Raw genomic sequence first — 25748 nt, forward strand, 5'->3', positions numbered from 1 at the left:
GGCCAGGGCAATACATTGCAATGTCCGTACTGTGAGACGCCTAAGACAGCGCTACAGGGAGACAGGACAGAAAGCTGATCATCCTCTCAGTGGCAGACCACATGTAACAACACCTGCACAGGATAGGTACATCCGAACATCCCACCTGCGGGACAGGTACAGGATGGCAACAACAACTGCCGAGTTACACCAGGAACGCACAATCCCTCCATCAGTGCTCAGACTATCCGCAATAGGCTGAGAGAGGCTGGACTGAGGGCTTGTAAGGCAGGTCCTCACCAGACATCACCAGCAACAACGCCCCCATTGGGCACAAACCCACCATCGCTGGACCAGACAGAACTGGCAAAAAGTCCTCTCACTGACGAGTCGCGGTTTTGTCTCACCAAGGGCGATGGTCGGATTTGCGTTTATCGTCGAAGGAATGAGCGTTACGCCGAGGCCTGTGCTCTGGAGCGGGATCGATTTGGAGGTGGAGGGTCCGTCATGGTCTTGGGCGGTGCGTCACAACATCATCGGACTGAGCTTGTTGTCATTGCAGGCAATCTCAACGCTGTGCGTTACAGGGAAGACATCCTCCTCCCTCATGTGGTACCCTTCCTGCAGGCTCATCCTGACATGACCCTCCAGCATGACAATGCCACCAGCCATACTGCTCGTTCTGTGTGTGATTTCCTGCAAGACAGGAATGTCAGTGTTCTGCCATGACCAGCGAAGGGTCTGGATCTCAATCCAGGGCTAGGGCCATTCCCCCCAGAAATGTACGGGAACTTGCAGGTGCCTTGGTGGAAGAGTGGGGTAACATCTCACAGCAAGAACTGGCAAATCTGGTGCAGTCCATGAGGGGGAGATACACTGCAGTACTTAATGCAGCTGGTGGCCACACCAGATACTGACTGTTACTTTTGATTTTGACCCCCCCTTTGTTCAGGGACACATTATTCAATTTCTGTTAGTCACATGTCTGTTGAACTTGTTCAGTTTATGTCTCAGTTGTTGAATCTTATGTTCATACAAATATTTACACATGTTAAGTTTGCTGAAAATAAACGCAGTTGACAGTGAGAGGACCTTTTTTTTGCTGAGTTTATATAGAATTGTGAGAATCTTCAGAATCGCAATACATATTGCATCAGCAGTTATGTATCGTGATAATATTGTATTTTGAGATCTCTGGCAATTCCCAGCCCTATTGTTTTGGGCTGTGGCTGCATTGCCAACCTATTTGGGGATGTAAAGGGGTTGTAGGCTGTCAGCAGGGGTTTTCTTGATGCCAGGCAGGCAGGCACAGTAGACATGTGAGCTGGCGGAAGAGAAGAGGCTACAGCTCATATCCCCTGAGGCTGCAGCTCAAACCTCCAATACAAACCCCATCTCAACCTACTAATGCAGGAAATACATTACTCTTTCTCCGTCTCTTCCCTTTCTTCTCCATCTCTTCTCCGTATTCCTTAATTCCTTATGTCCCTCCCTGTTACCTTCAGACTCCTCTTCATCTGATTTATCTCCTCTTTTCCATCTCTCTGTCATGATTTACAATTTACAATTGGCTCATTAATCCCCCTCCTCTCCCCTGTAACTATTGCCCAGGTCGTTGCTGTAAATGAGAACGTGTTCTCAGTCAACTTACCTGGTAAAATACCTGAGAAAAAAAAGAAGAAAGAAAATCTATTTTTCCCACGTTTCTCTTTAAATCAAAATACTGTAGACTACATCCTCCAAGTATGATAAAAAATTGACATGGACAGGTAAACACATATTACCAAGAGATAACATATAAAATAATTATAAAATAATTTATCGTTTGTCTCTGTGTTTCATTATTTTCCTTCAATTCGCAATAGGCTGAATGTATGTCACCGGACAAAGCATCCGAGTTAGCGAAACAGCGCCCCTCTGTCTCTGTAGGCCATCTCTTTGATTCTGTATGGTCAAAAAGAGTATGACATTGTTGCCGCCCATAGCATTGAATGCAAAGGAAACCAGTAAGCATTTGGCCTCCCTTGATAATTAAAAAAAATCTAATAATAGCCAATCATCATTGAGCTAATCCTAGTGAGCTCAACTGTGAATGGTCCTAATGCAGGCTTCAAGGGAAGCCTGTTTGGATTTGGCTTCACCCCAATCACATCACATTGAGAGCAGTACGTCATTGACAGAAACAACTTGAATTGTTGAATCTCATTGTGTTGTTGTCCTCTGATGGCTAGCTAGCTAGATAATATTGACGCTTTCCTAAATTAGCCACGGATGGAGATAGGGATTTGGACTTGTGTTTTTACTTAATTTTCCGTACTGGCCAATGTTTATAACGGTAATTCTGATCCTACCATAAATTCATACATTGTGCCTTTGGCCTGAGAGGATGGAAGTTCAATATGTAGCTAGATGTAAAAGGCTAATGTTAACAAGCTAACTCTTCCCATGAAAGGAAATTAGGCTAGCGAGCAAGCATTTTAGCCAGGTAGACAACAAATAATAAAAGCGTGTTTTGTATGACAGAGTCATAGATCATTTCGTCAACATGAATGAGAGGAGGATGGCATTGGCTTTTCTCTACAAGTAGGGTGAGTCAACATGTTTTTTCTCTACTTGCACACACACACACACACACACACACACACACACACACACACACACACACACACACACACACACACACACACACACACACACACACACACACACACACACACTAGTTGTTTAGTTCTCCAAAATGTCGAAAACATTAACTTACTTGACCATGCTGTAGGTTAGGGGTACTCAACTCTTACCCTATGAGGTCTGGAGAGGGTTTGCTGTTTTTCCTGATAATGAATTGCACACAACTGGTGTCCCAGGTCTAAATCAATCCCCGATTAGATGGGAACAATGAAAAAATGCAGTGGAACTGGCTTCAACGTCTAGAGCTGTAGGTCATGTAACTGTTTGTTACTTGCAATATGCTTTGTAGACTTCACTGGACAGATGTTGCTCTCCGGTTTTGTGATGAAACAAAGGTGTGGTTGAATTTATTCTGCCACTTCTTATTGTCTCAGGTTTAGGCCTATACATATAACGGTCGCAAGTCATATGAACTAAGAGGTTATAGAGCAAACAACGCAATTATCACAACACAGGATGTAATATGGCTTTTTTTTCTGGCTTCCCCAGGGACTTTAACCACACACTGCCACTGGTGAAAGCGGTGTCTATCTTCTCTGACTTGGTGTAGAAAACATAATGAAAAACATAATGTGGGGGCTGAAGCAGGAGGCTGCCATGACAACTCAGAGCTTACCTGTAGCACTGAGTAGGAGGTGTGAAAGTAATGAGTGTTTGAAATCGCAGGTGGATAAGATATGTACACCAGCCATGCGACAAGTTTCCTGATATTATGGGGAAATGTGCTCCATCTTTCTCCGACACTTCCTCCCCAGTGACTTCTTTAATGGACTGAGATTACATAAGTCTATAAGTGTACTAAGCATGGTGTCTTCCAGTCTTACTGGGCATATATCGGTCCACTAATACAGGACTAGTAAAGGCCCAGTGCACTACTTTTGTGAAAAAATATCTCTCTCTAATGACAAAGCGAAAACAGTTTTTTCGAAAAACAGAAATACCTTATTTACATAAGTTTTTAGCCCTTTGCTATGAGACTCAAAATTGAGCTCTGGTGCATCCTGTTTCCATTGATCATCCTTGAGATGTTTCTACAACTTGATTGGAGTCCACCTGTAGTAAATTCAATTGATTGGACATGATTAGGAAAGGCACACACCTGTCTATATACGGTCCCACTGTTGACAGTGCATGTCAGAGCAAAACCAAGCCATGAGATTGGAGGAATTGTCCGTAGAGTGCTGAGACAAGATTTTGTAGAGGCACAGATCTGGCGAAGTGTACCAAAACATTTCTGCAGCATTGAAGGTCCCAATGAACATAGTGGCCTCAATCATGCTTAAATAGAAGAGCTGGTCGCCCGACCAAACTGAGCAATCAGGGGAGAAGGACCTTGGTCAGGGAGGTGACCAAGAACCCCACTGTCACTCTGACAGAGCTCCAGATTCCTCTCTGGAGATGGGAGAACCTTCCAGAAGGACAACCGTCTCTGCAGCCTCCACCAATCAGGCCTTTATGGTTGAGTGGCGAGCTGGAAGCCACTCCTCAGTAAAAGGCATATGACAGCCCACTTGGAGTTTGCCAACAGGCACCTAAAAGACTCAGACCATGAGAAACAACATTCTCTGATCTGATAAAACCAAGATTGAACTCTTTGGCCTGAATGCCAAGTGTCACATCTGAAAGAAACCTGGCACCATCCCTACGGTGAAGCATGGTGGTGGCAGCATCATGCTGTGGGATGTTTTTCAGCGGCAGGGACTGGGAGACCAGTCAGGATCGAGGGAAAGATGAACGGAACAAAGTACAGAGAGATCCTTGATGAAAACCTCTTCCAGAGCACCACCTCAGACTGGGTCGAAGGCTCATCTTCCAACAGGAAGCGACCCTAAGCAAACAGCAAAGACAACACAGGAGTGGCTTCGGGACAAATCTCTGAATATCCTTTATTGGCCCTGACTTGAACCCGATTGAACATCTCTGGAGAGACCTGAAAATAGCTGTGCAGTGATGCTCCCCATCCTACCTGACAGATCCTGAGAGGATCTGCAGAGAAGAATAGGATAAATTCCTCAAATACAGGTGTGCCAAGCTTGTAGCGTCATACCCAAGAAGACTGAGTAAAGTACAAAGTACTGAGTAAAGCGTCTGAATACTTATTTAAATGTGTTATTTAATTGTTTTAATTAAATTAGCTAACATTTCTAAACCTGTTTTTGCTTTGTCACTATGGGGTATTTTGTGTAGCTTGATGAGGATAAAAAAATCTATTTAATCAATTTTAGAATAAGTCTGTAACGTAACAAAATGTGGAAAAAGTGAAGCGGTCTGATTACTTTCCGAATGCACTGATATACACTGCTCAAAAAAATAAAGGGAACACTAAAATAACACATCCTAGATCTGAATAAATGAAATATTCTTATTAAATACTTTTTTCTTTACATAGTTGAATGTGCTGACAACACAATCACACAAAAATTATCAATGTAAATCAAATTTATCAACCCATGGAGGTCTGGATTTGGAGTCACACTCAAAATTAAAGTGGAAAACCACACTACAGGCTGATCCAACTTTGATGTAATGTCCTTAAAACAAGTCAAAATGAGGCTCAGTAGTGTGTGTGGCCTCCACGTGCCTGTATGACCTCCCTACAACACCTGGGCATGCTCCTGATGAGGTGGCGGATGGTCTCCTGGGGATCTCCTCCCAGACCTTGACTAAAGCATCCGCCAACTCCTAGACAGTCTGTGGTGCAACGTGGCGCTGGTGGATTGAGCGCGACATGATGTCCCAGATGTGCTCAATTGGATTCAGGTCTGGGGAACGGGCGGGCCAGTCCATAGCATCAATGCCTTCCTCTTGCAGGAACTGCTGACACACTCCAGCCACATGAGGTCCAGCATTGTCTTGCATTAGGAGGAACCCAGGGCCAACCGCACCAGCATATGGTCTCACAAGGGGTCTGAGGATCTCATCTCGGTACCTAATGGCAGTCAGGCTACCTCTGGCGAGCACATGGAGGCCCCCAAAGAAATGCCACCCCACACCATGACTGACCCACCGCCAAACCGGTCATGCTGGAGGATGTTGCAGGCAGCAGAAGATTCTCCACGGCGTCTCCAGACTCTGTCACGTCTGTCACATGTGCTCATGTGCTAAGTGTGAACCTGCTTTCATCTGTGAAGAGCACAGTGCGCCAGTGGCGAATTTGCCAATCTTGGTGTTCTCTGGCAAATGCCAAACGTCCTGCACGGTGTTGGGCTGTAAGCACAACCCCCACCTGTGGACGTCGGGCCCTCATACCACCCTCATGGAGACTGTTTCTGACCGTTTGAGCAGACACATGCACATTTGTGGCCTGCTGGAGGTCATTTTGCAGGGCTCTGGCAGTGCTCCACCTGCTCCTTCTTGCACAAAGGCGGAGGTAGCGGTCCTGCTGCTGGGTTGTTGCCCTCCTACGGCCTCCTCCACGTCTCCTGATGTACTGGCCTGTCTCCTGGTAGCGCCTCCATGCTCTGGACACTACACTGACAGACACAGCAAACCTTCTTGCCACAGCTCGCATTGATGTGCCATCCTGGATTAGCTGCACTACCTGAGCCACTTGTGTGGGTTGTAGACTCCGTCTCATGCTACCACGAGAGTGAAAGCACCGCCAGCATTCAAAAGTGACCAAAACATCAGCCAGGAAGCATAGGAACTGAGAAGTGGTCTGTGGTCACCACCTGCAGAACCACTCCTTTATTGAGGGTGTCTTGCTAATTGCCTATAATTTCCACCTTTTGTCTATTCCATTTGCACAACAGCCTGTGACATTTATTGTCAATTAGTGTTGCTTCCTAAGTGGACAGTTTTTTCACAGAAGTGTGATTGACTTGGAGTTACATTGTGTTGTTAAAGTGTTTCCTTTATTTTTTTGTTTTAGCCAAATCTCTCAGATTCAATCTAACATATGCTGTCCTCTCTCTGCCTGTCGCCTCTTCCCTCAGTCTGTCTTCCTCTCCTCGGCTGGGCAGCCATTTTAAAATGGAACAGACTTAAGGTTAAACTGGCTCTACATATTGTAAGATCTACTCTTAGCTTCATAGTTTCCCTGTTTGTTAGAATAACCTTCAAATAACAGATGTTCTTCCTTTAGACTGTCTGTGTATTTCTTCAGAGGACTGTTCTATCATCCCTTGTCTTCTCTATGGGCATGTCTGTAGGGAGAGTCTGTAGTCAGTTTGATTCTCCTCCGTGGGGAGAAGACCAAAATAAACCCCTGCTTATCAAGCTGTCTGCCGTGTAACTACAAATCCAGTTTTAAATAGCTAAACTACAGCCCTGCTTTCTGCTTTATTGTGAAATATAGCTTTTACTTCGGTCATATTTGCAGTTGGTTTATGTCACTGCAATGTTGTTATGCTCTCCTAACCCACACTTGTTCTGTGCTGTCTGGGACTGGGTTGTTCTCTAGTGCATTGCAACTTACACAGAGAGATGATCAAATCGGCCACCGTCTTCCGTGCGATCCATAGACGACCGTATGCTCATCGATTTTCTGCCAGCCTTTTAATGTATCTATAGGACAGGTCGATGCCTCCGTGGGAAGAATTCTATATTTTTGTGTGATGAACTACTTAATCATTTCCGTTGGTCACTTGCGTGAGAAAATCCATATCCATTTTCCTTTTGTCTTTTATTGGCCTGTGCTTTTCAAGTCATCAGAAAGGGAGAGGGGGAATAGCAGATTAACGGGTCTGCTTCATACTTTGATACTAATTAAAGCTTTCTGAGACGAATTTACTAGTTCATTACCCCTCCCTGGAGTAATGATATGTGGGAGTTTACCCTGATAATCCTCCAGAGTGCACATGGTTCTCAGCGTTTAAAATAGCATTTATGCTAGGCACCACCTTTTCACCACTCCTCTGCCTCTCTGTCTGTCTTTCTCTTTCTCCTACTTTGATCCACTATCTGTGTGTCTCTGCCTCTCCCACCCTCTTTCTATCCCTCGCTCTGTGTTCCTGTATCTCGTTCACCCCCCTCCATCATCTGTTTTCATGCCAACTATTTTATCACTCTCCACAGAGTAGGGCTTGTCTGTACAGGAACTGCCCTGGTACATATTTATACAGTTTGAAGGCAAACACCAAAATGGATTTGAAATGAATTTGGAGCTGGCGAGCAGCTTAGTGTCATAGCAATTTTTTTTGCCAGTGTGCCCTCCAAATGGAGATCTGATAAGAAAAACATTATCTTCCTGTAGTTTAAGTGTTCTTGATACATTTTGCAATAGGCCTAGATGCCAATTAGTGATGGGGGAGAAATTGATACAGCTACATATTATATCGATAATTTGACTCCAAATATTGATTTGTCATTTTTTTTAACAAATTATTGTTATTGGTTTTCTTAGTTGGTAGCGTTAGCTAGTGCTAGTCGACCGCCCCGACACCAAAACGTGTATATTTTTCATCCTATTGCTTGTTCTCCACCTTCTTTTTAAATAGAATTGTGAGAATCTCAGTACATATTGTATCGGCACCTAAGTATCGTGATATCATATCGTAAGGACCTTTGCAATTCCCAGCCCTAATGTCAATGCTTGCATGTAGCACTCTACAACAACATCCATTCAAATATAACTGTTGAAAAGACTCACTATGGGGAGAACTTATTCTGTAAATCCAGGCTTTAGTTTCCTAAATACATGTATACTGAATGCACTTGATGCTTGTTTTACATTTAAATTATAAATCAATAGTGACAAATGGTTGGATGATTTTGAATGTTTCCTGAGCCAGATATGATCGTTGTAGTATTGTCAACTGTTTATGAAGTCACTTTGAGCTGTCAGTTAGACACATGTTACTCAGGTGATCTGCCAAAACTAACACTATACGACCATTGCCCAATCTAAGAGATGATTTCAAATAATTTCCAACATATATCTTATGCTATATCAAAGTAAGCTGATGCTACTTTGCAGTGTTGTTTGCTCAAACATGTTGCCACTATATAATCAGACTTTTCCCTTTTCGTAGATTTAATTGGAAATCGACGATGAATAATTATTTTTGCAATGTTTCTCCATTCAGCCGATAAGTGGAGCCAGCCAATACTGTACCAGGCTGGCCAATTGAGAGGCCATGTTGTTCAGACTGGATGCAATGCTGCTGAGATATGCTCATTAACTTGAAAACAGGGAAGTAGAAGATCAATTAGCCAGGCTTGGGTGCTGCTGATGTAATTGAGTGGTCTGCAAGTGGAAGACATTGATTCAGCATTATGCTGTGTACGAGCATTCTGACCATAGGTGGACACCAGGGGATAAACAGAGATAGTTGTGACAATGTTATAGTAGTTGGCAAAGATTCTTGCAGTGCAGTAGCATACTTTTGATACCTTACCATAGGTCTACACTAGGGGATACAGAGAAATAGGCTTAGGGCTAGTTGCAACAATGGTAGAGTTTGGCAACGATTCCTTCCAACTTTTGAAACCTTTCTGTACTGAATTACCTTGGTCTTGATATGATGAAAGAGTAGATACGTGGTTTAATAGATAGAAGCATAGATTAGTTACTAGATAGGGGATTTGTAATGGAAATCGACGTCCTCCTTGTGAGGGTAAAACTGATGGAAAACAATGTTTTGATGATTAATTAGCATGCTGCTATATTTCTCAAATGTGTTTCATTCTTTACAAGTAAGCTCTGACAGCGAATGCTTCTCCTCTGTGCCCATCTATTGTTGAACAGTAGACCATCAGGGGATCGTTGTTGTTATTGTGTTTTTCTCCTACATTTAACTGATAAACAGAAACAGTAGCAGAGAGAGGAGATAAGAAGAACATTGGAGGAAATCCAAAATCAACATGATCATTTTTTTCTCTAAAGGAAAATCTCTTCATCTTATCGCTCTTTGGATATCACTACTCTATTTCTAATTTTGCCTTTTTATTTCTTGATCTATTTGTGTGTTTTCTAAACGAGCAGGAGATATAGATATAAAATGTACCTCGGGGTGTTGTTGCTTTGGTTTACTAATGCTCTTGTCTCCCTGGCAAGATGCAACGTTCACTTTTAACCTTCGCTCCACTGTTTCTCTTCTTCTTTGTAAGTGGGTGACAGGGTTTAAATTTAGCTTTGATGAGACAGGCTTGAACTTGGTGATTTGGATGATAGATACAAAACCTCTTTCTCCTGGAGAACATTAAGGGGAGTTGAGCCATCCATTATTCAGCCTCACATTACTATCAAAGGCAGCCAGCCTTGCATGTTGTGGAACTGTTCTTCACCCTGCCATTGTGTTGCCTGATTTTAAGCCTTGCTCTCAACAGGTAATGGGCATAGCTTTGGTTCATATCAGTGTTGTACTGTCTGCAATAGGGTTGAATGGCGGGAACCCAGTTACCGAAATATACCGGGATTTACCGGCCAAAACCACTCCCTTTAACTGAGATAAATAACTGAGAGAAAAAGGTAAATTATAATGAATTATTTATACGAACAGCATGGCGTGAAATGGAACTGTGAAATGATATGCGACGTCTAAATTTGGCTTCTCTATGGTCTCCGCAGAATGAATCATCAATGCTCAGGGTGGGGACAGACAGCCCATTTCAGCATGGAGCGCAGTTCACAATGCATGTAGACCTATCATCTCATCATAGTAACTTTTTTTCTTGTGACAGGTAGGCCTACATTTCCTGCAGCATAGTCTATGCTACAGTAATGTAAAGACACCTTATCATTTAATTGTAAATATTTAACTTTTTTTTATTGCAGCTGCAGAGTTTTAAAACATCTTATCACTCGAATATCATTGCTTTAAATCAGTGCAGCGTGAGCACTCTTTGGGTCTTTCTCTCCATCAACTCCATTCAAATTTAATCCAAAGGCCTATACAGTGCATTTAGAAAGTATTCAGTCCCCTTCACTTTTTCGACATTTTGTTACATTACAGCCTTGTTCTAAAAAAGTATTTAAAATATCATGAATCTACACAATACACCATAATGACTGAGAGAAAAAAGGTTTTTGGAAAAACATGAATACCTTATTTATATTAGTATTTACACACTTTACTATGAGAGTTGAAATTGAGCTCAGGTACATCCTGTTACCATTGATCATCCTTGAGATGTATCTACAACTTGATTGGAGTCCACCTGTGGTAAATTCAATTGATTGGAAATTATTAAGAAAGAAACACACTTGTCTATATATGGTCCCACAGTTGACAGTGCATGTCAGAGCAAAAACCAAGCCATGAGGTTAAAATAATTGTTCATAGAGCTCCGAGACAGGATTGTGTCGAGGAACAGATTTGGGGAAGGGTACCAAAACATTTCTGCAGCATTGAAGGTTCCCAAGAACATACAGTTAAAGTTGGAATACTACATACACCTTAGCCAAAAACATTTAAACTCAGTTTTTCACAATTCCGGACATTTAATCCAAGTAAAATTCCCTGTCTAAGGTCAGTTAGGATCACCACTTTATTTTAACAATGTGAAATGTCAGAATAATAGTAGAGAGAATGATTTATTTCAGCTTTTATTTTTTTCATCACACTCCCAGTGGGTCAGAAGTTTACATAAACTCAATTAGTATTTGGTAGCATTGCCTTTAAATTGTTTAACTTGGGTCAAACGTTTCGGGTAGCCTTCCACAAGCTTCCCACAATAAGTTGGGTGAATTTTGGCCCAATCCTCCTGACTGAGCTAGTGTAACCGAGTCAGGTTTGTAGGCCTCCTTGCTCGCACATGCTTTTTCAGTTCTGCCCACAAATTTTCTATAGGATAGAGGTCAGGGCTTTGTGATGGCCACTCCAATACCTTGACTTTGTCATCCTTAAGCCATTTTGCCACAACTTTGGAAGTATGCTTGGGGTCATTGTCCATTTGGAAGACCCATTTGCGACCAAGCTTTAACTTAGTGACTGATGTCTTGAGACGTTGCTTCAATATATCCATATAATTTTCCTACCTCATGATAACATCTATTTTGAGAAGTGCACCAGTCCATCCTGCTGCAAAGCACCCCCACAACATGATGCTGCCACCCCCGTGCTTCACGGTCGGGATGGTGTTCTTCGGCTTGCAAGGCTCCCCCTTTTCCCTCCAAACATAACGATGGTCATTATGGCCAAACAGTTCTGTTTTTGTTTCACCAGACCAGAGGACATTTCTCCAAAAAATACGATATTTGTCCCCATGTGGAGTTGCAAACCGTAGTCTGGCTTTTTTATGGCGGTTTTGGAGCAGTGGCGTCTTCCTTGCTTAGCGGCCTTTCAGGTTATGTCGATTTGGGACTCGCTTTACTGTGGCTATAGATATTTTTGTACGTGTTTCCTCCAGCATCTTCACAAGCTCTTTTGCTGTTGTTCTGGGATTGATTTACACTTTTCTCACCAAAGTACGTTCATCTTTAGGAGACAGAATGAGTCTCTCTCCTGAGCGGTATGATGGCTGCGTGGTCCCATGTTGTTCTTACTTGCGTACTATTGTTTGTACAGATAAACGTGGTACCTTCAGGCGTTTGGAAAATGCTCCCAAGGATGAACCAGACTTGTGGTCTACAATTTTTTTTCTGACGTCTTGGTTGATTTATTTTGATTTTCCCATGATGTCAAGCAAGGAGGCACTGAGTATGAAGGTAGGCCTTGATATACATCCACAGGTACATCTTCAATTGACTCCAATTATGTCAATTAGCCTATCAGAAGCTTCTAAAGCCATGACATCATTTTCTGGAATTTTCCAAGCTGTTTAACGGCACAGTCAACTTAGTGTATGTAAACTTCTGACCCACTGGAATTGTGATACATTGAAATAATATGTCTGTAAACAATTGTTGGAAGATTTACTTGTGTCATTCACAAAGTAGATGTCCTAACCGACTTGCCAAAACTATAGTTTGTTAACAAGACATTTGTGGATTGGTTGAAAAACGAGTTTGAAAAACTCCAACCTAAGTGTATGTAGACTTATGACTTCAACTGTACAGCAGTGACCTCCATCATGCTTAAATTGAACTGAGCCAAACTGAGCAATCGGGGGAGAAGGGCCTTGACTGAGGGAGGTGACCAAAATCCCGATGGTCACTCTGCAAGAGTTCCTCTGTGGAGATGGACAACAATCTCTGCAGCACTCCACCAATCAGGCGTTTATGGTTGTTTCCCAGTCCCTGCCACTGAAAATCATGCCCACAGCATGTTGCTGCCACCACCATGCTTCACTGTAGGGAAGGTGCCAGGTTTCCTCCATACTTGATGCTTGGAATGCAGGCCAAATAGTTAATTCTTGGTTTCATAAGACCAGACAATCTTGTCTCTCATGGTTTGAGACTCCTTTAGGTGCCAAGCGGGCTGTCATGTGCCTTTACTGAGGAGCTTCCGTCTGGCTACTCTACCATAGAGGCCTGATTGGTGGAGTGCTGCAGAGATGGTTGTCCATCTCCACAGAGGAACTCTTGCAGAGTGACCATCGGGATTTTGAGATGGTTGCCCTTCTGGAAGGTTCTCCCATCTCCACAGATGAATTCTGGAGCTCTGTCAGAGTGACCATGGGGTTCTTGGTCACCTCCCTGACCAAGGCCCTTCTCCCCCGATTGCTCAGTTTGGCCGGGCGGCCAGCTCTAGGGAGAGTTTTGGTGTTTCCAATCTTTTTCCATTTCAGAATGATGGAGCCCATTGTCTTCTTGAGGACTTTAAATGCTGCAGAAATGTTTTGGCACCCTTCCCCCTGATCTGAACCTTGACACAATCCTGTCTTGGCGCTCTACGGACAATTCCTTCGACCTCATGGCTTGTACATGCACCGTCAACTGTGAGACCTTATATAGGCAGGTGTGTGCCTTTCCAAATCATTTCCAATCAATTGAATTTACCACAGGTGGACTCCAATCAAGTTGTAGAAACATCTCAAGGTATGGTCAATGGAAACAGGATGCACCTGAGCTCAATTTTGAGTCTCATATTGAAGGGCCTGAATACATATGTAAATAACTTATCTGTTTTTTTATATTACACATTTTCAAAAATGTCTAAATCCATTTTTCGCTTAGTCATTATTGGGTATTGTGTGTAGATTGATGATTGATTGACTTGGATTTTTTTTTTTTCCATTTTTTTTTTTTTTTAATAATTTTTTATAATCCATTTTAGAATAAGGCTGTAACTTAACAAATTGTTGAAAAAGTCTGAATAATCCCCGAATGCACTGTATATAGATGTCATACCCTACCTCTTTCAGGTAATAAATTCAATGCAATATTAGCCCTATATTTAGCTAGTTAATAATGGGTTATGCATAATAAGCTTCATACTTATAGCCTCTGTCTCTTGCGCAATACGCACACACCTGTGCTCCGCTGGCCTCTCTCCTTAAAAAACGCTCATTAGCTCTTGGAGTTCCATGCAGAAAAAGCTAGACTAGAACAGCTGGCTGGAAATCATTTTTTTTGCATTTCCTATACCAATAGACTTCAAAGAGGGATGAATGCTTTTCTTTTGCTTAATGTTAAATACAACAGCCAATATAACCCATGGGTAGTTTGAAAGAAGAGCAAACGCGCAATGGCAGTAGGCTATAGCAGTTATTTATGCAGACTGATAACCATTCAATCTTTGTGAAGAGAACTGAAAGCCTTCTGCAGCTAGTTCCAGTGCTATTTTATTCAATAATGTCATTAGAATGATGGAGATAAGGACAACAAAATGTATTTCAACAAAACATATTTAACTGTTGAAAGCAAGGAAGGAGTGAAACAACAATAGAGAGAGAAAGAGGAGGTAGGCTAGTAACATATTATGAAAGGTATACATTATTTGTGTTTTTCTTTTGTGCGTAATGTGCAGTAGCCTATATCATATACTGTATGTATTTAATAACAACACAATCATTTGGTCTTTTTGGGCTTGGGATCATGAAATGTCTAATGTAGTGCTCATAAAATGTATTTAATGTATAGCTCATCATGCTCAGCTAGCATCCGGCTTGAATTTTTTCATCAAAGCTCTAATCAAATCCAGACATAGGCCTATTTATATGCTTTTGAATGACAATTCCTGTTTCAGCGGGAATACCAGGTTATCCGGGAGAAAAGGGATTTATTCTTGGGATAGAACATTTGTAAAATACCAGGAAAATATTCAGCCCTAGTCTGCAACACTGTAATGCTAACAGCTTGTACTTGTGTCCATTGACACAAGGTCTGGTTTGAATTATGATGATGATAATGATTAGTATTATTACATCATCTGTAACTTATGTTCAAAACAAAAACAACAACAACCTTGCATAGTTTTAGTGATTTTTAAAAATGTATTTCCAAGTTCCATTTTGTGAGTTAGAGTAGGATGTATACCGGTTCATCGGATGGGAGAGATTAAATATTGATTAAAAGCTACATTTGTAACTTGTAGGTCCATATCAAAGGCTGCACACTACAAAAAGAGAGAAAGAGAACATGTTTGCATTATTTTTGGAGCTGGGAAATAATGGCTAATTCTGCTGACGTACGGTTTGAGAGGAGAGGAGGGCTGGGGTTGAGGGATGTTGATGGTAGAGCTGAGCAACGCACTGCAGTCCTCTCTTTCATCCCCGCCGCATGGTATTACAGCACTTTGAAATTGAAATGATTTGAAAATAGAATACGGTGGCAAATTAGCCCGTTTGCTGTCCCGCTGGTACCGAGGTCTCTTTGAACATCCCTCTTTCCCAATCATCCATTGCGTTGCTGAGGCCTGGTCTCGGAGGCAAACTCCGTTCTCCGTGTCATGTTGGGGTCCTGGGTTATAACCCTGATGAACCATGGCTGTCCCTCTCCTGTCAGAGTACACCACATCTGGAGTTTTAGAGCATCCAGCTAGTATAACACCATAACGTTTGTTTTGAAGCAGGTGCATTGTTCAACCTGCATGTTGGATTTGGCCTTTGGTCAGGGCCATGGGGTGGTGCTGGTGAATGGAGAAGTTTACAGGTGTCAAGATGTAGGTAGATTTGAGCTGTTTGAAGATGAGACTCCTGAATCACTCTCACTCTCACTCTCGACATCTAACTCAACCACAGCCATCTCCACACTTGATTGTCTCATGTCCTTTTGATCTATCAAAGTGATTTAGGATAGAAATTAAGCATACTTCATAGTGAGGGGATGCATAAAATCTGCACCAAAAAGACGTGGCCTGACTTGCTACCGTATCAAATAAATATGTCTGTATTTGCTGAAAAATGTACTAGCCTTAGTAAGCCTGGAGTAGAAAGGCATTGACAGGACTGTGTATGTAGACTGGGTTATGAGCGAGAGAACATACACTAGATTGATAAGAAATAACTATTTCTGCAGAGTGGGACATAACAATCAATGAGAATAGGAACATGTGAAGCATCGATAAGAAATCAACATTATAATATTTCCAATACTACATCTTGTGACTCCAGTACAATTAGCACTATCTGTATCTGCACTTTTAATTGGATCAATATTTTGCTCTGCTGGGTAATTGGTCATACTCTATCTAACTTGTCCTGGTGCTTACGAATGGAGATGCCACTCTTCATGATCAAATGATCAGGTTCTGAAAGGTTCTGCGCAGACCGGCTTGGCCAATAGCAGAGCTACTTGCTCCATCAAATGATTGATATTTCTGTGTGCTCCATGCGGCGGGGCGGGGGGCTGAGTTGCTGACCCTCTCCCCTGTCAACTTCCCCTCAACAGGAAGGGTGCTCATTACTAGGTGTGTCATTTTGTATGTCCCTGTTATCCTTTTGACAGCTCCTAATGAAAGCCCCCCCCCCCCCTTACACACACACACACACACACACACACACACACACACACACACACACACACACACACACACACACACACACACACACACACACACACACACACACACACACACACACACACACACACACACACCGATGTTACCTGCCTTTAGATCCTGTCAGTGGCTGGCTCTAATGAGCACCAGCACCTTCAGAATCCAAAGGCGCTGTGACATTTGGGTCCCCAGGTCCTCTCTGCTCTCCCCAAGGGGGGTTTCCAAGAAAATAACCTATCTTTTTGCTGGAATTCACTACTGATATTTGAAACCCAGCATCATAACCTTTTTCGCTGGGTCCAGAGACCCTTGTTGACAGTCATTAGAATGTCAGCCGTGTTACGGGAATCAAATATTTATGAGACTCCTGTTGTTACCATTTGTGACTGATGTTACACAGTATTACACAGTGAGCAGTACGTGTGGAGAATAAAAAAGTATACGTAAAAGTATACGTATGAATCTTGGTTCATTAGGGGAGAAAACACAGAAGCAAATTCATATAACATCATGAAATATTCATGTTGGCAAGGTTACAAATGATTTTTGAAGAAAGAAATGATGATTGATGGCAGGTCTAACACTGTGCCTATACAGTATCCTACTTAGATTATCTCACTAGCAGCTGCATGGAAGAAAGCAAACAGAAAAGATGGGGATGCTGTGCAAATAGAGTAAAAGGGTTTATTCATGTTGATTCCTGATGATTCCTGTTGATTCCTGATACAACTGCTTTGTACTGTATATGACAGGCCAGGATAGAAAATAAGTCCCCCCTAGATGCATCTTGGTCAATTCTGTAGCAATTGGTCAACAAAGGAGAAAGCACACAAGCTCCATCCTTTCCCCCTCATACTTTACTTTAGATGTCACACATTTTAATATAGTATGTCTCCCCTCTATGAGGGTAGCTGATGCCCTCGCTCTCCCTGTCAGGCGTGACCAGTAGTAGGATCTCACATTTTTGTTACATGCGCCGAATCCAACAAGTGTCGACTTTCTGGTGAAATGCTTACTTACAAGCCCTTAACCAACAGTGCAGTTCAAGAAGAAGAAAATGCGTAGTAAGACAGTAGGACAGCCAGGGTGCTGGGTTGGAACTGAGGGAAAATCAGGGCGGTTGGAGACTTTTAGTTCCATATGGTGTGGTTGGTTGCCTTGGGCTCGATGTGTTAGCCTACATGTGTGAGAAGCCTTGTCACAGGCAGGCAGGCAGCTGAGAGGGTCATCTGTTGTACTGGATGTATACTCTGCAACACATCACAAAGTGTTAGCCAGAGGATGTTTTTCTTCTGCAGAGCACATGGTAGTCACATGGTCTACCCTGCCTGTCTGTAAGCCTATAGTTTGAATACAGAGCACTGGAGAGCTGCATACCTGGTTAAGTAGCTGGCTTAACGATGAGTGCAGGTTGAGGTTACTATACTGTTTTAGAATGTTAACACAGTCAAATCATCCCCAGCCGTACAACAGATAATTTGTCTGGGAGCTGTGTTATTGTTTCTGCTTTGAGAGCGTGAATAGGTCAGTCAGTCAGTCTGTCAGAGAGCCAGCCTCTCTCTGTTGTGTGCCTCTAATATTTGGAGAGAGTCGGACGTCATTTCATCAACTGCACATTACATGGGTGGACGTAGTCAGTAGTGTCTGAGTCATTAATCAAAGAGATCTACAGAGCTGTGAGCCCTGTAATTGGCTGTATAGCCAAAGATAGGTTATTGTGCTGTTGGACTACATATGAAAGATAGGTTATTGTGTATTCTGCTCATGATCAATGGCACCATGTTATGGCATCACCTGCATTGAATGAAATATTTCAGCATATGTATTTCACCATAGACACATTCAGTAATTTATCAAGGGATGGGAAATATTTATACATGGAAAAATACCTTTTATAACCTGTACTGTATCAGAGGTCAGTGCATAATCCTCAGATGTATTAACTTTTGTATGTTATAGACTGAGAGCCTATTGTTTTAATGGTCAAATCTATGATTGATTGAGTTGGTTTGTTTCCATTTGATAGGTCTAAGATCCTTGACGAATGTGTCGTAATGTGCAGAATGTGAGATCGATTGAGCTCTAAGCATTAATTACCTCATCTGACTGGAGCCTCGGGGTTCATAGTCTATTAAAGTGTTAAGGGCGCTAGGATCCCTGGAGTCGGCCGCCTGCTGCACGCTGCACTGGCCCACCTGTTTTCCTGCATTAAAGAGTGCTCGAGCGTGAAGTTGCACTTCGTCATTCAGAGATGAACACAAATCAATATCGTCAGAAAGAGGGATATGGAAATTAATTTAGAAATGGTGTGTAAGAGCTAGGCTACAGTAATATATCAATCTATCATCTGACTGGGAGATAGCATCACTGGTAAGACAGGCAGAGAGTGGGGGGGAGACAGAGACAGCAACACAGGCAGACAGGTTACCAGTCAAACAGATGGAGAGGCAGAGGAAAGAAAGGGAGAGAGAGGTCAAGGGAGAGAGACAATAAAGACTGGGAAAGACAGAAAATCAGAGAGCCTCTCTAATCAGTGCAGTGGAGCCAGGTGTGACACTGTCACGATCGTTATGAGACGAATGAGTGGACCAAGGCGCAGCGTGAAAAAAATACATCTTCTTTTAATGAAGAAAAAACAAACACTTACTAAACGAACAAAAAAACAAACGTGAAGCTAAAACGAACTAAGGGCAAACATGCAACATAGAACATAGACAATTACCCACAAACACCTAAAGCCTATGGCTGCCTTAAATATGGCTCCCAATCAGAGACAACAATAAACAGCTGTCTCTGATTGAGAACCAAACCAGGCAACCATAGACTTTCCTAAACACCTACACTGAACACAACCCCATACATTCTACAAAACCCCCTAAACAATACACACACCCTAAACTAGACAAAACACACAAACATCCCCCATGTCACACCCTGACCTAACTAAACTAATAAAGAAAATCAATATAACAAAGGCCAGGGTGTGACAGACACACAAGTGTTGAGGTCCTCTAGTACTCCAAGGGAGTCAGAACGGGTTGAGAGGTCATTGTGTGGGGCCTGCCCCTCAGTCACTTGGAGTTTAGTAGTGACATGTGATGCTGACAGCATGCTGTCATGCTTAGGGTTGCAAAATTCTGGGAACTTTCAATAAATTCCCTGTTTTTTTCTGAAATCCCGGTTGGAGGATTTCTGGAAATACAGGGAATTTATTGAAATTGCTGTCCTGACTGATATAATCCAACCATCCCCTCAGTTAGGGGACATGTCACAGTCATGTCACAGGGCACTGCAGGACACTGCTCCAGCATCTCAATTCAGTTACCATACAGGCTTTATTTTGGTAACAGTTTCCTATGTATTTCACAAAATCAATCTCATCAACCTAGGTGAAACGTGATGTTAACGTCAAATGTTTTTTCTTCTCCAGAATGCTGCTAGAACTTAAAGTGTTGTCATGCCATTCCCTCTCGAGTTCTGTTCTGGCTACAAGACATGAGAAAAATACGTGTCTGGACTATTTTTATAGAATAAAATAGAAAACAGAGCATTTCGATTTCCCCCCTCTCATCCCTGCCTCTCATTACTTCCCTTTTTTTGATCTGCTGTGCTGTATGGTCATGTTGGAGCATGATCATAGGCAGAATGAGTTTGAGTGGTGTGTGTGTGTGAAGGCTTCTTTCATTAGCCATACTGTCTCTCCCTCTTGCCTGTGCTGCTCTCTGCTTACACATGCTTGACCCTAATGTAGGCTTGCATGTGTCTAGACTACAGCTCTGTCAACCTTGTAGTGTGTGTGTGTGTGTGCACGCGTGTGCCCGTCTGTCTCTCTGTATGCCTGTCTGTCTGTTTGTCCATCTGTGTCGTGTTTGTATTACAGTCCATTACTGTGGATTATGTGCTGTTTCTCACTAAATTAATCCTGTCTTGGTTTACTCTGCTGCAGTCTCTGACCTATTCCCTGTTATATAATGGAACCTATAAGAGACAATGAAGCAAATTAACCTCTCTGTGTGTTTGGAGTGACTTCATCCACTTGGCATCCTGCACTGTGTGATCTGCTGTGATCCTGCAATGACATTACTTAATTTAGGTTCTATTTTGCATAGGTCCTCTCTCCTTCAAAAGGCTGAGATTGTTTTAAATATCTTGAGTCCACTTGTGATTCAATCTTGGGTATTCTCCATGAAAATTCGCAGACGTGGGCTACTTATTGGAACTTCATTTTACAAGACACCCCCAAAAATGTCCTTACATGTTGAGTCAAAATGATGCAGAGGATATGGTCATTGGCTTCTTATGAGTAATTATATACAGTTAATTATATGATTGTCAAGTTACTTGAACATTTCTGAAAGAGGGGTAATAATGACATGAGGTAAAGCTTGTTCTGAAAATACACTTTCTGTTTTACTGAAAAGGACTTATCTTACATTCTTGAATCTTTTTGAAAGAAACAGTCCTATTTCGAAAATCTTTCTTGTACAGGACTTTAACAAAAGTCATACTACCAAGCTCCACAAATGTGTATCATATTGTTTACATTCTTCTCTTTCAGTCTGATTTTTCACAGGGAAAATCACTTAAGATGTATTTTTCTTTAGAGCATTTATAAGGTTTGTGTGTTCTTGTATTCTCTGTTTCCTCCATCTTCTCCATTCTTGATCCTAGGTCCCCTTACAAAGAAACACAATGATGATTTAGATGATAATGACGGGGTGGAGGATGAAGGTATTTTTTGATGCCAAACTGATTTGCATGACAAGGAACTCTCAAATTTTTTCTTCTTTGTTTTTCTTACATTTCTTGTCTTTTTTTCTTTTTTTATTGAAGATTTTTTTTCTTCGTCATTTTTGCTGGATTTGTTTTGTCTTTTTTGCTTGATGTTTTAAGAGTATGTTTAATGTCTCCCGTCATTCCAGAGTACTTAATCGTTAATAATCTAACGTAGGTTTTTGCTTGAATTCTTTTTATTGATTTTTTTTTTTTTTTACATGTTGCATCCCACCTAAAAGAGGCTATTAACCCTTCAATCAAATCTTAATACATTTTTGCATGATTTTTTAAAGCTCTCCTCTTTTTTCTAAAATAAAAGATACCATTGCAACCCTGGGGAATTGGATACCCCGATCAATACTAATACAAGTCACCTTCAGTTGTGTTATAAAAAAAGTGTTTCCTATGCAACATGTATGGATGTTCCTGGATTGTTATGGGCAATGACTTGCAACATGTTGATCACATAGTTCCTTCTTAATGATGCCTCTTCATCACTATTTTACACAAATTCAAGTACATTATGGCACAGTGATATAAGCCTAGTGATCAAGGCCACAATTTCAAATTGACAAATATAAAAGGGGTTCCTCACTGAAAAGTAATAAACAGAAGAAAGTACTCTAATAACCACAAATGAATTTATTCAAAGAGAAAGTGAGGGAGTGAGAAAGTGATCTTCCTACTTAATGACAGAACACAGTCTTAATAATGTACATCTCCTGTATAATCTGGTGAAATAAACACCAATTACAGAAAACTAAACGAGAAATGCAGCAGCTATCTTTGATCTGCAGCAACTTGCGATTTGCTGAGTACACACATCAAAAGATTAAAGAAGGCACAAATATACAGTGAAATCCCAGCAAGCCTCTCAAGTAGCCTATTCACTTGATAAAGAATCCAGGGCATATGAATAATCCTCTCTGAGACAGAAGACAATATGTTGTGAAAACCAACGCACTGAGATCTGTGAAATTAAGTTTTCCAAGGACCAATCGGCTTGCTGTCTCACTGGTACTGCTCTTTCGACGTGTAACCTATAGCCACAGCAGAGATATGAAGTCAAACAGAAACAACACCGGCCATGGAACCTCTCCATGTCATGGAATGTAAGATGTGTAGTTCTTTGTAGCTGCCGATACAGCTGTGGATTTGTAATGGCTGGAAGCTTTGGTCCTCCGTAGGATTATGACAGGGACATTCTCTTTATATCTTGCCTGCAAGGTCATAGAGATATTACGTGGGTGACAGTGCAGTGCTTCTGCAGCTAGTCTTCTGTTATGTGAGCATCTTTATAGGAATGCACCTGTCCTCACTTACGCTGTACCTTGTCTCCATTTACCTCCAGCTAGGATGAGCCTAGCACACCATGGTGTTCACGTAGCATGCATGAAAGAAGCCTGTGATTAGTAGGCCCAGTTTAGACCAAATTGCCATTGAATCTCAAAAGCCAGTGAAACGGATGCCAGTGTGCTGCTAACAGTATAGCTTCCACCACCCTTTCTAAACTTGCCACACAGTGAGCGACGCTGGCTGTTGAGCTGAGCCCAACTGCGGATCAGTGGCTTGATGGCACCAGTGAAACAGACGTCAGTGTGCTGCTAACAGTATAGCTTCTTCTACTGTCCCTGCCCTTATACCGGGTTCGAACCAGTGATCCTCTGCTCGCAGACACACGTGACCATCCTCCTTGACAATGTACCGACTGTTTGAGCTATTGAAAAATATCTTAATTCAATAGCTCCAACTGCGACATTTCAAGCTAGCTGTGGAGTGAGCTCACAGTACGTTCTTAACTCCGTTTCACCAGCACACATAATTCCCTGGCTTCTATTCCTCATTTATGGAGGTTTACAATTTTTGGACCTTGGTCAGAGAAGCCTGGAATCCTTCCAAAGAAATGTGAATGTGCACTTGCTTTTTTGCCACTCACAAAGCTGAAGTGAACAAAAGAACAAACAGCATAAAGGACAATGAATGACAAGCATTATGTAATGGAAATCCTGACAGACAGACCTCTACACACCACAGCCATAACCCTCTGTGGCCAGATGTGTGTCACTTTAATCTGCTGCTGGCACCCGCACAAGAGACAGAGAGGGGCGACACATGTACTGTAAGAATCTCTCTCATGCATACATGTATGCATGCACTTACACAGACAGACACACAATCTTTCCAGTTAGTCTTCATTTCTAGTTTTATTTTACAGATTTAATAAATTGCCTTGCTGTTCTGTTTGTAACTATCTAGAGAGATCAGGTATTATTCTCCTGTCTCAATGCATCACTAGTTTACACACTTGCATGAATACAGCTGCTATTAAAATCAAATCAAATCATATTCTGCGATTTAAATTAATTAATCAACGTGAATGAAAGATGTTAGGATTCTGATGTGCAATTTCAGAAAATAATCAAGATTTTTCCCTCGGATCTCTCTTCCGCTCTCTTTTTCTTTCTCTCCTTGTCTCCCTCTCTTTCTCGCTCTCTTTTTCCCCACTAACTTATGTTTTTGCGCACACACACACACTCTGCAGCTGCTCAGTCCTAATCAATAATATAGGAGTTATGGTGCATTGCCTACTGAGGAAGAGAAGATGAGAGTTGCCCTGGCCTTTCCTTCCTTCTCTACTCCTCTGTAGGAGCCTTCACTTTCACTGGAAATGTAAGAGAGAGAGAGAGAGAGAAAGAGAGAGTGGGAGGAAGAAAATCAACTAAAAGAACAGAGAGGGCCTGGATTCTGCAAATACGGCCTAATTTTTTTGCCGTAAGAGAAGGCTTTTTGGAAAATTCTAATCTTTTATTTTGTTACTATTCAATTACTTTCCTCAGCACTGAGACCTCTTGCAAGTGAGTCCCCCAACACCAAACATCAATGAGATATTGAGCATGTATGTGGACATTTTGCACTCAAGATGAAAAGCCTTTCTGCTCTATGAAAGATGAAAGTAATCGGAAGCCATTTTTTGTATCCCTATCTCCCATTTAATTCGAACCCAGTGCCCAATCTAGATGTCCTCCTTTGTAAAGACTCTGGACAGCATCAGTTGAGCTGAAATCATTATGCGAAGTTCAGTAAGCATAACACATTGTTAAAGGGAAAACGCTGGATGTCTGAAATGTAATTAAAAACTTTTCTTCAAGAATGTTTGTGAAAACATTTAGGTTCAATCTGTTTTATTAGATTAAAACTAGCTTTCTGTGCCGCATAAATTGAAATGTCAATTTGAATCTCTGCTCTTCTTTAATGCTGACAGTTTATTGGCCCTCCAAAAATTAAAAACAGCCCATAAAATTTCCTGAAACTAAAAAATATGATTCATTTTCAATTTTCAATCACCAGGAACATGTCATACTTGTCACGTAGAAAATGAACTATCTGACGTGCAAACCAGAAATTGTCTCAAAGCAAAGTCAATGTGCCACAAATTATGAGAAAAGCAAAGCGTCCACAATTCAGATTGCATCTCCAGCTGTCGGCTTTAATTTGTCCTTTAATCATTTCCTTCCCCTTCTTGCAGACATCCGTGAAAGCGGCAGCCCTAAGCCTGTGATGGTATTTATCCATGGGGGATCCTACATGGAGGGCACTGGGAATATGTTTGACGGCAGCATCTTGGCAAGTTACGGCAATGTTATCGTCATCACAGTGAACTATCGGCTTGGAGTATTAGGTAAGGTTTCTCAGCTTTTGTCCTTATCACTAATCTTCCAATACTTGCTACCTATATACAAACAGTACAGTAGGCGTCCATCAACGCTATATCTCTTTGCCTTGTGGACACAGAGTGAAACAAAGGTGCCATGGTTTCACCTTCAATTAGATTATGCTGTCATTTGTTTTCATGAATATCATTATTGTCCCTTCAGAAAGTATTCACACCCCTCGACTTTTTCATATTTTCTTGTGTCACAGCCTGAATTTTAAGTAGATTAAAACACTTCTAAGTCTCAGAAACACATTGACCAGAAAATTCATAAATGACAGAAAAGACAGTCAAAAGGAGATTTTTGGGACACAAAACTACCTACATACTTCCATTTGTTTGTATGGGTTACCTTCAGACGAGTCCCGTGACACTTGTGGGGGTCGTAGAGCAAAACAGGGGGGAAAAACACTGTGTTCGTGAGAGTCCCCCCTTTCCATAGACTGGTCATAATATTTGGACGCCAAACCGTTCGGACGCTACATATGTTTTAGGAGAAGACAGATTTTTTGGATGTCTCATGGTCTGACAAATGCTGTAGCACCCTCACCTTCCTCCGCAGATGCAGCAGGCCGAAATGGGCGGATGCGAAGGATTAAGACGCAGCCCATGCAAATCTCTAGTTTAACCTGACAGATTTTGATGGGGATTTTTTTATTATGTTCCTTAGATTGATGCACAGGTGCGTCAACAGACTCATGAGATGTTGTGTCACTGGCATACCCACAATACCCCATAATGTCCAAGTGGAATTATGTTTTTAGAAATGTTTACAAATTAATAAAAAATTTAAAGCTGAAATGTCTTGAGTCAATAAGTATTCAACCCCTTTG

The 25748-nt window shown here is 41.8% G+C and overlaps 1 protein-coding gene across 8 annotated transcripts in view; it reads left to right on the forward strand.

The window, feature by feature from the left end:
* LOC129855301 (neuroligin-1-like) overlaps positions 1–25748 on the forward strand; it is a 359101-nt gene that overhangs the window by 119878 nt on the left and 213475 nt on the right. For 5 of the 8 annotated variants that reach the window (XM_055922817.1, XM_055922816.1, XM_055922818.1 and 2 more), the window contains 2 exons: positions 21099–21158; positions 24730–24882. In XM_055922817.1, coding sequence (XP_055778792.1) covers positions 21099–21158; positions 24730–24882 — 213 coding nt within the window. The remainder of the gene's footprint in view (positions 1–21098; positions 21159–24729; positions 24883–25748) is intronic. The other 3 variants (XM_055922820.1, XM_055922822.1, XM_055922823.1) reach the window with 1 other exon arrangement.

This window comes from Salvelinus fontinalis, chromosome 5, assembly GCF_029448725.1.
Source record: "Salvelinus fontinalis isolate EN_2023a chromosome 5, ASM2944872v1, whole genome shotgun sequence".
Classification (NCBI taxonomy): Eukaryota; Metazoa; Chordata; class Actinopteri; order Salmoniformes; family Salmonidae; genus Salvelinus; species Salvelinus fontinalis.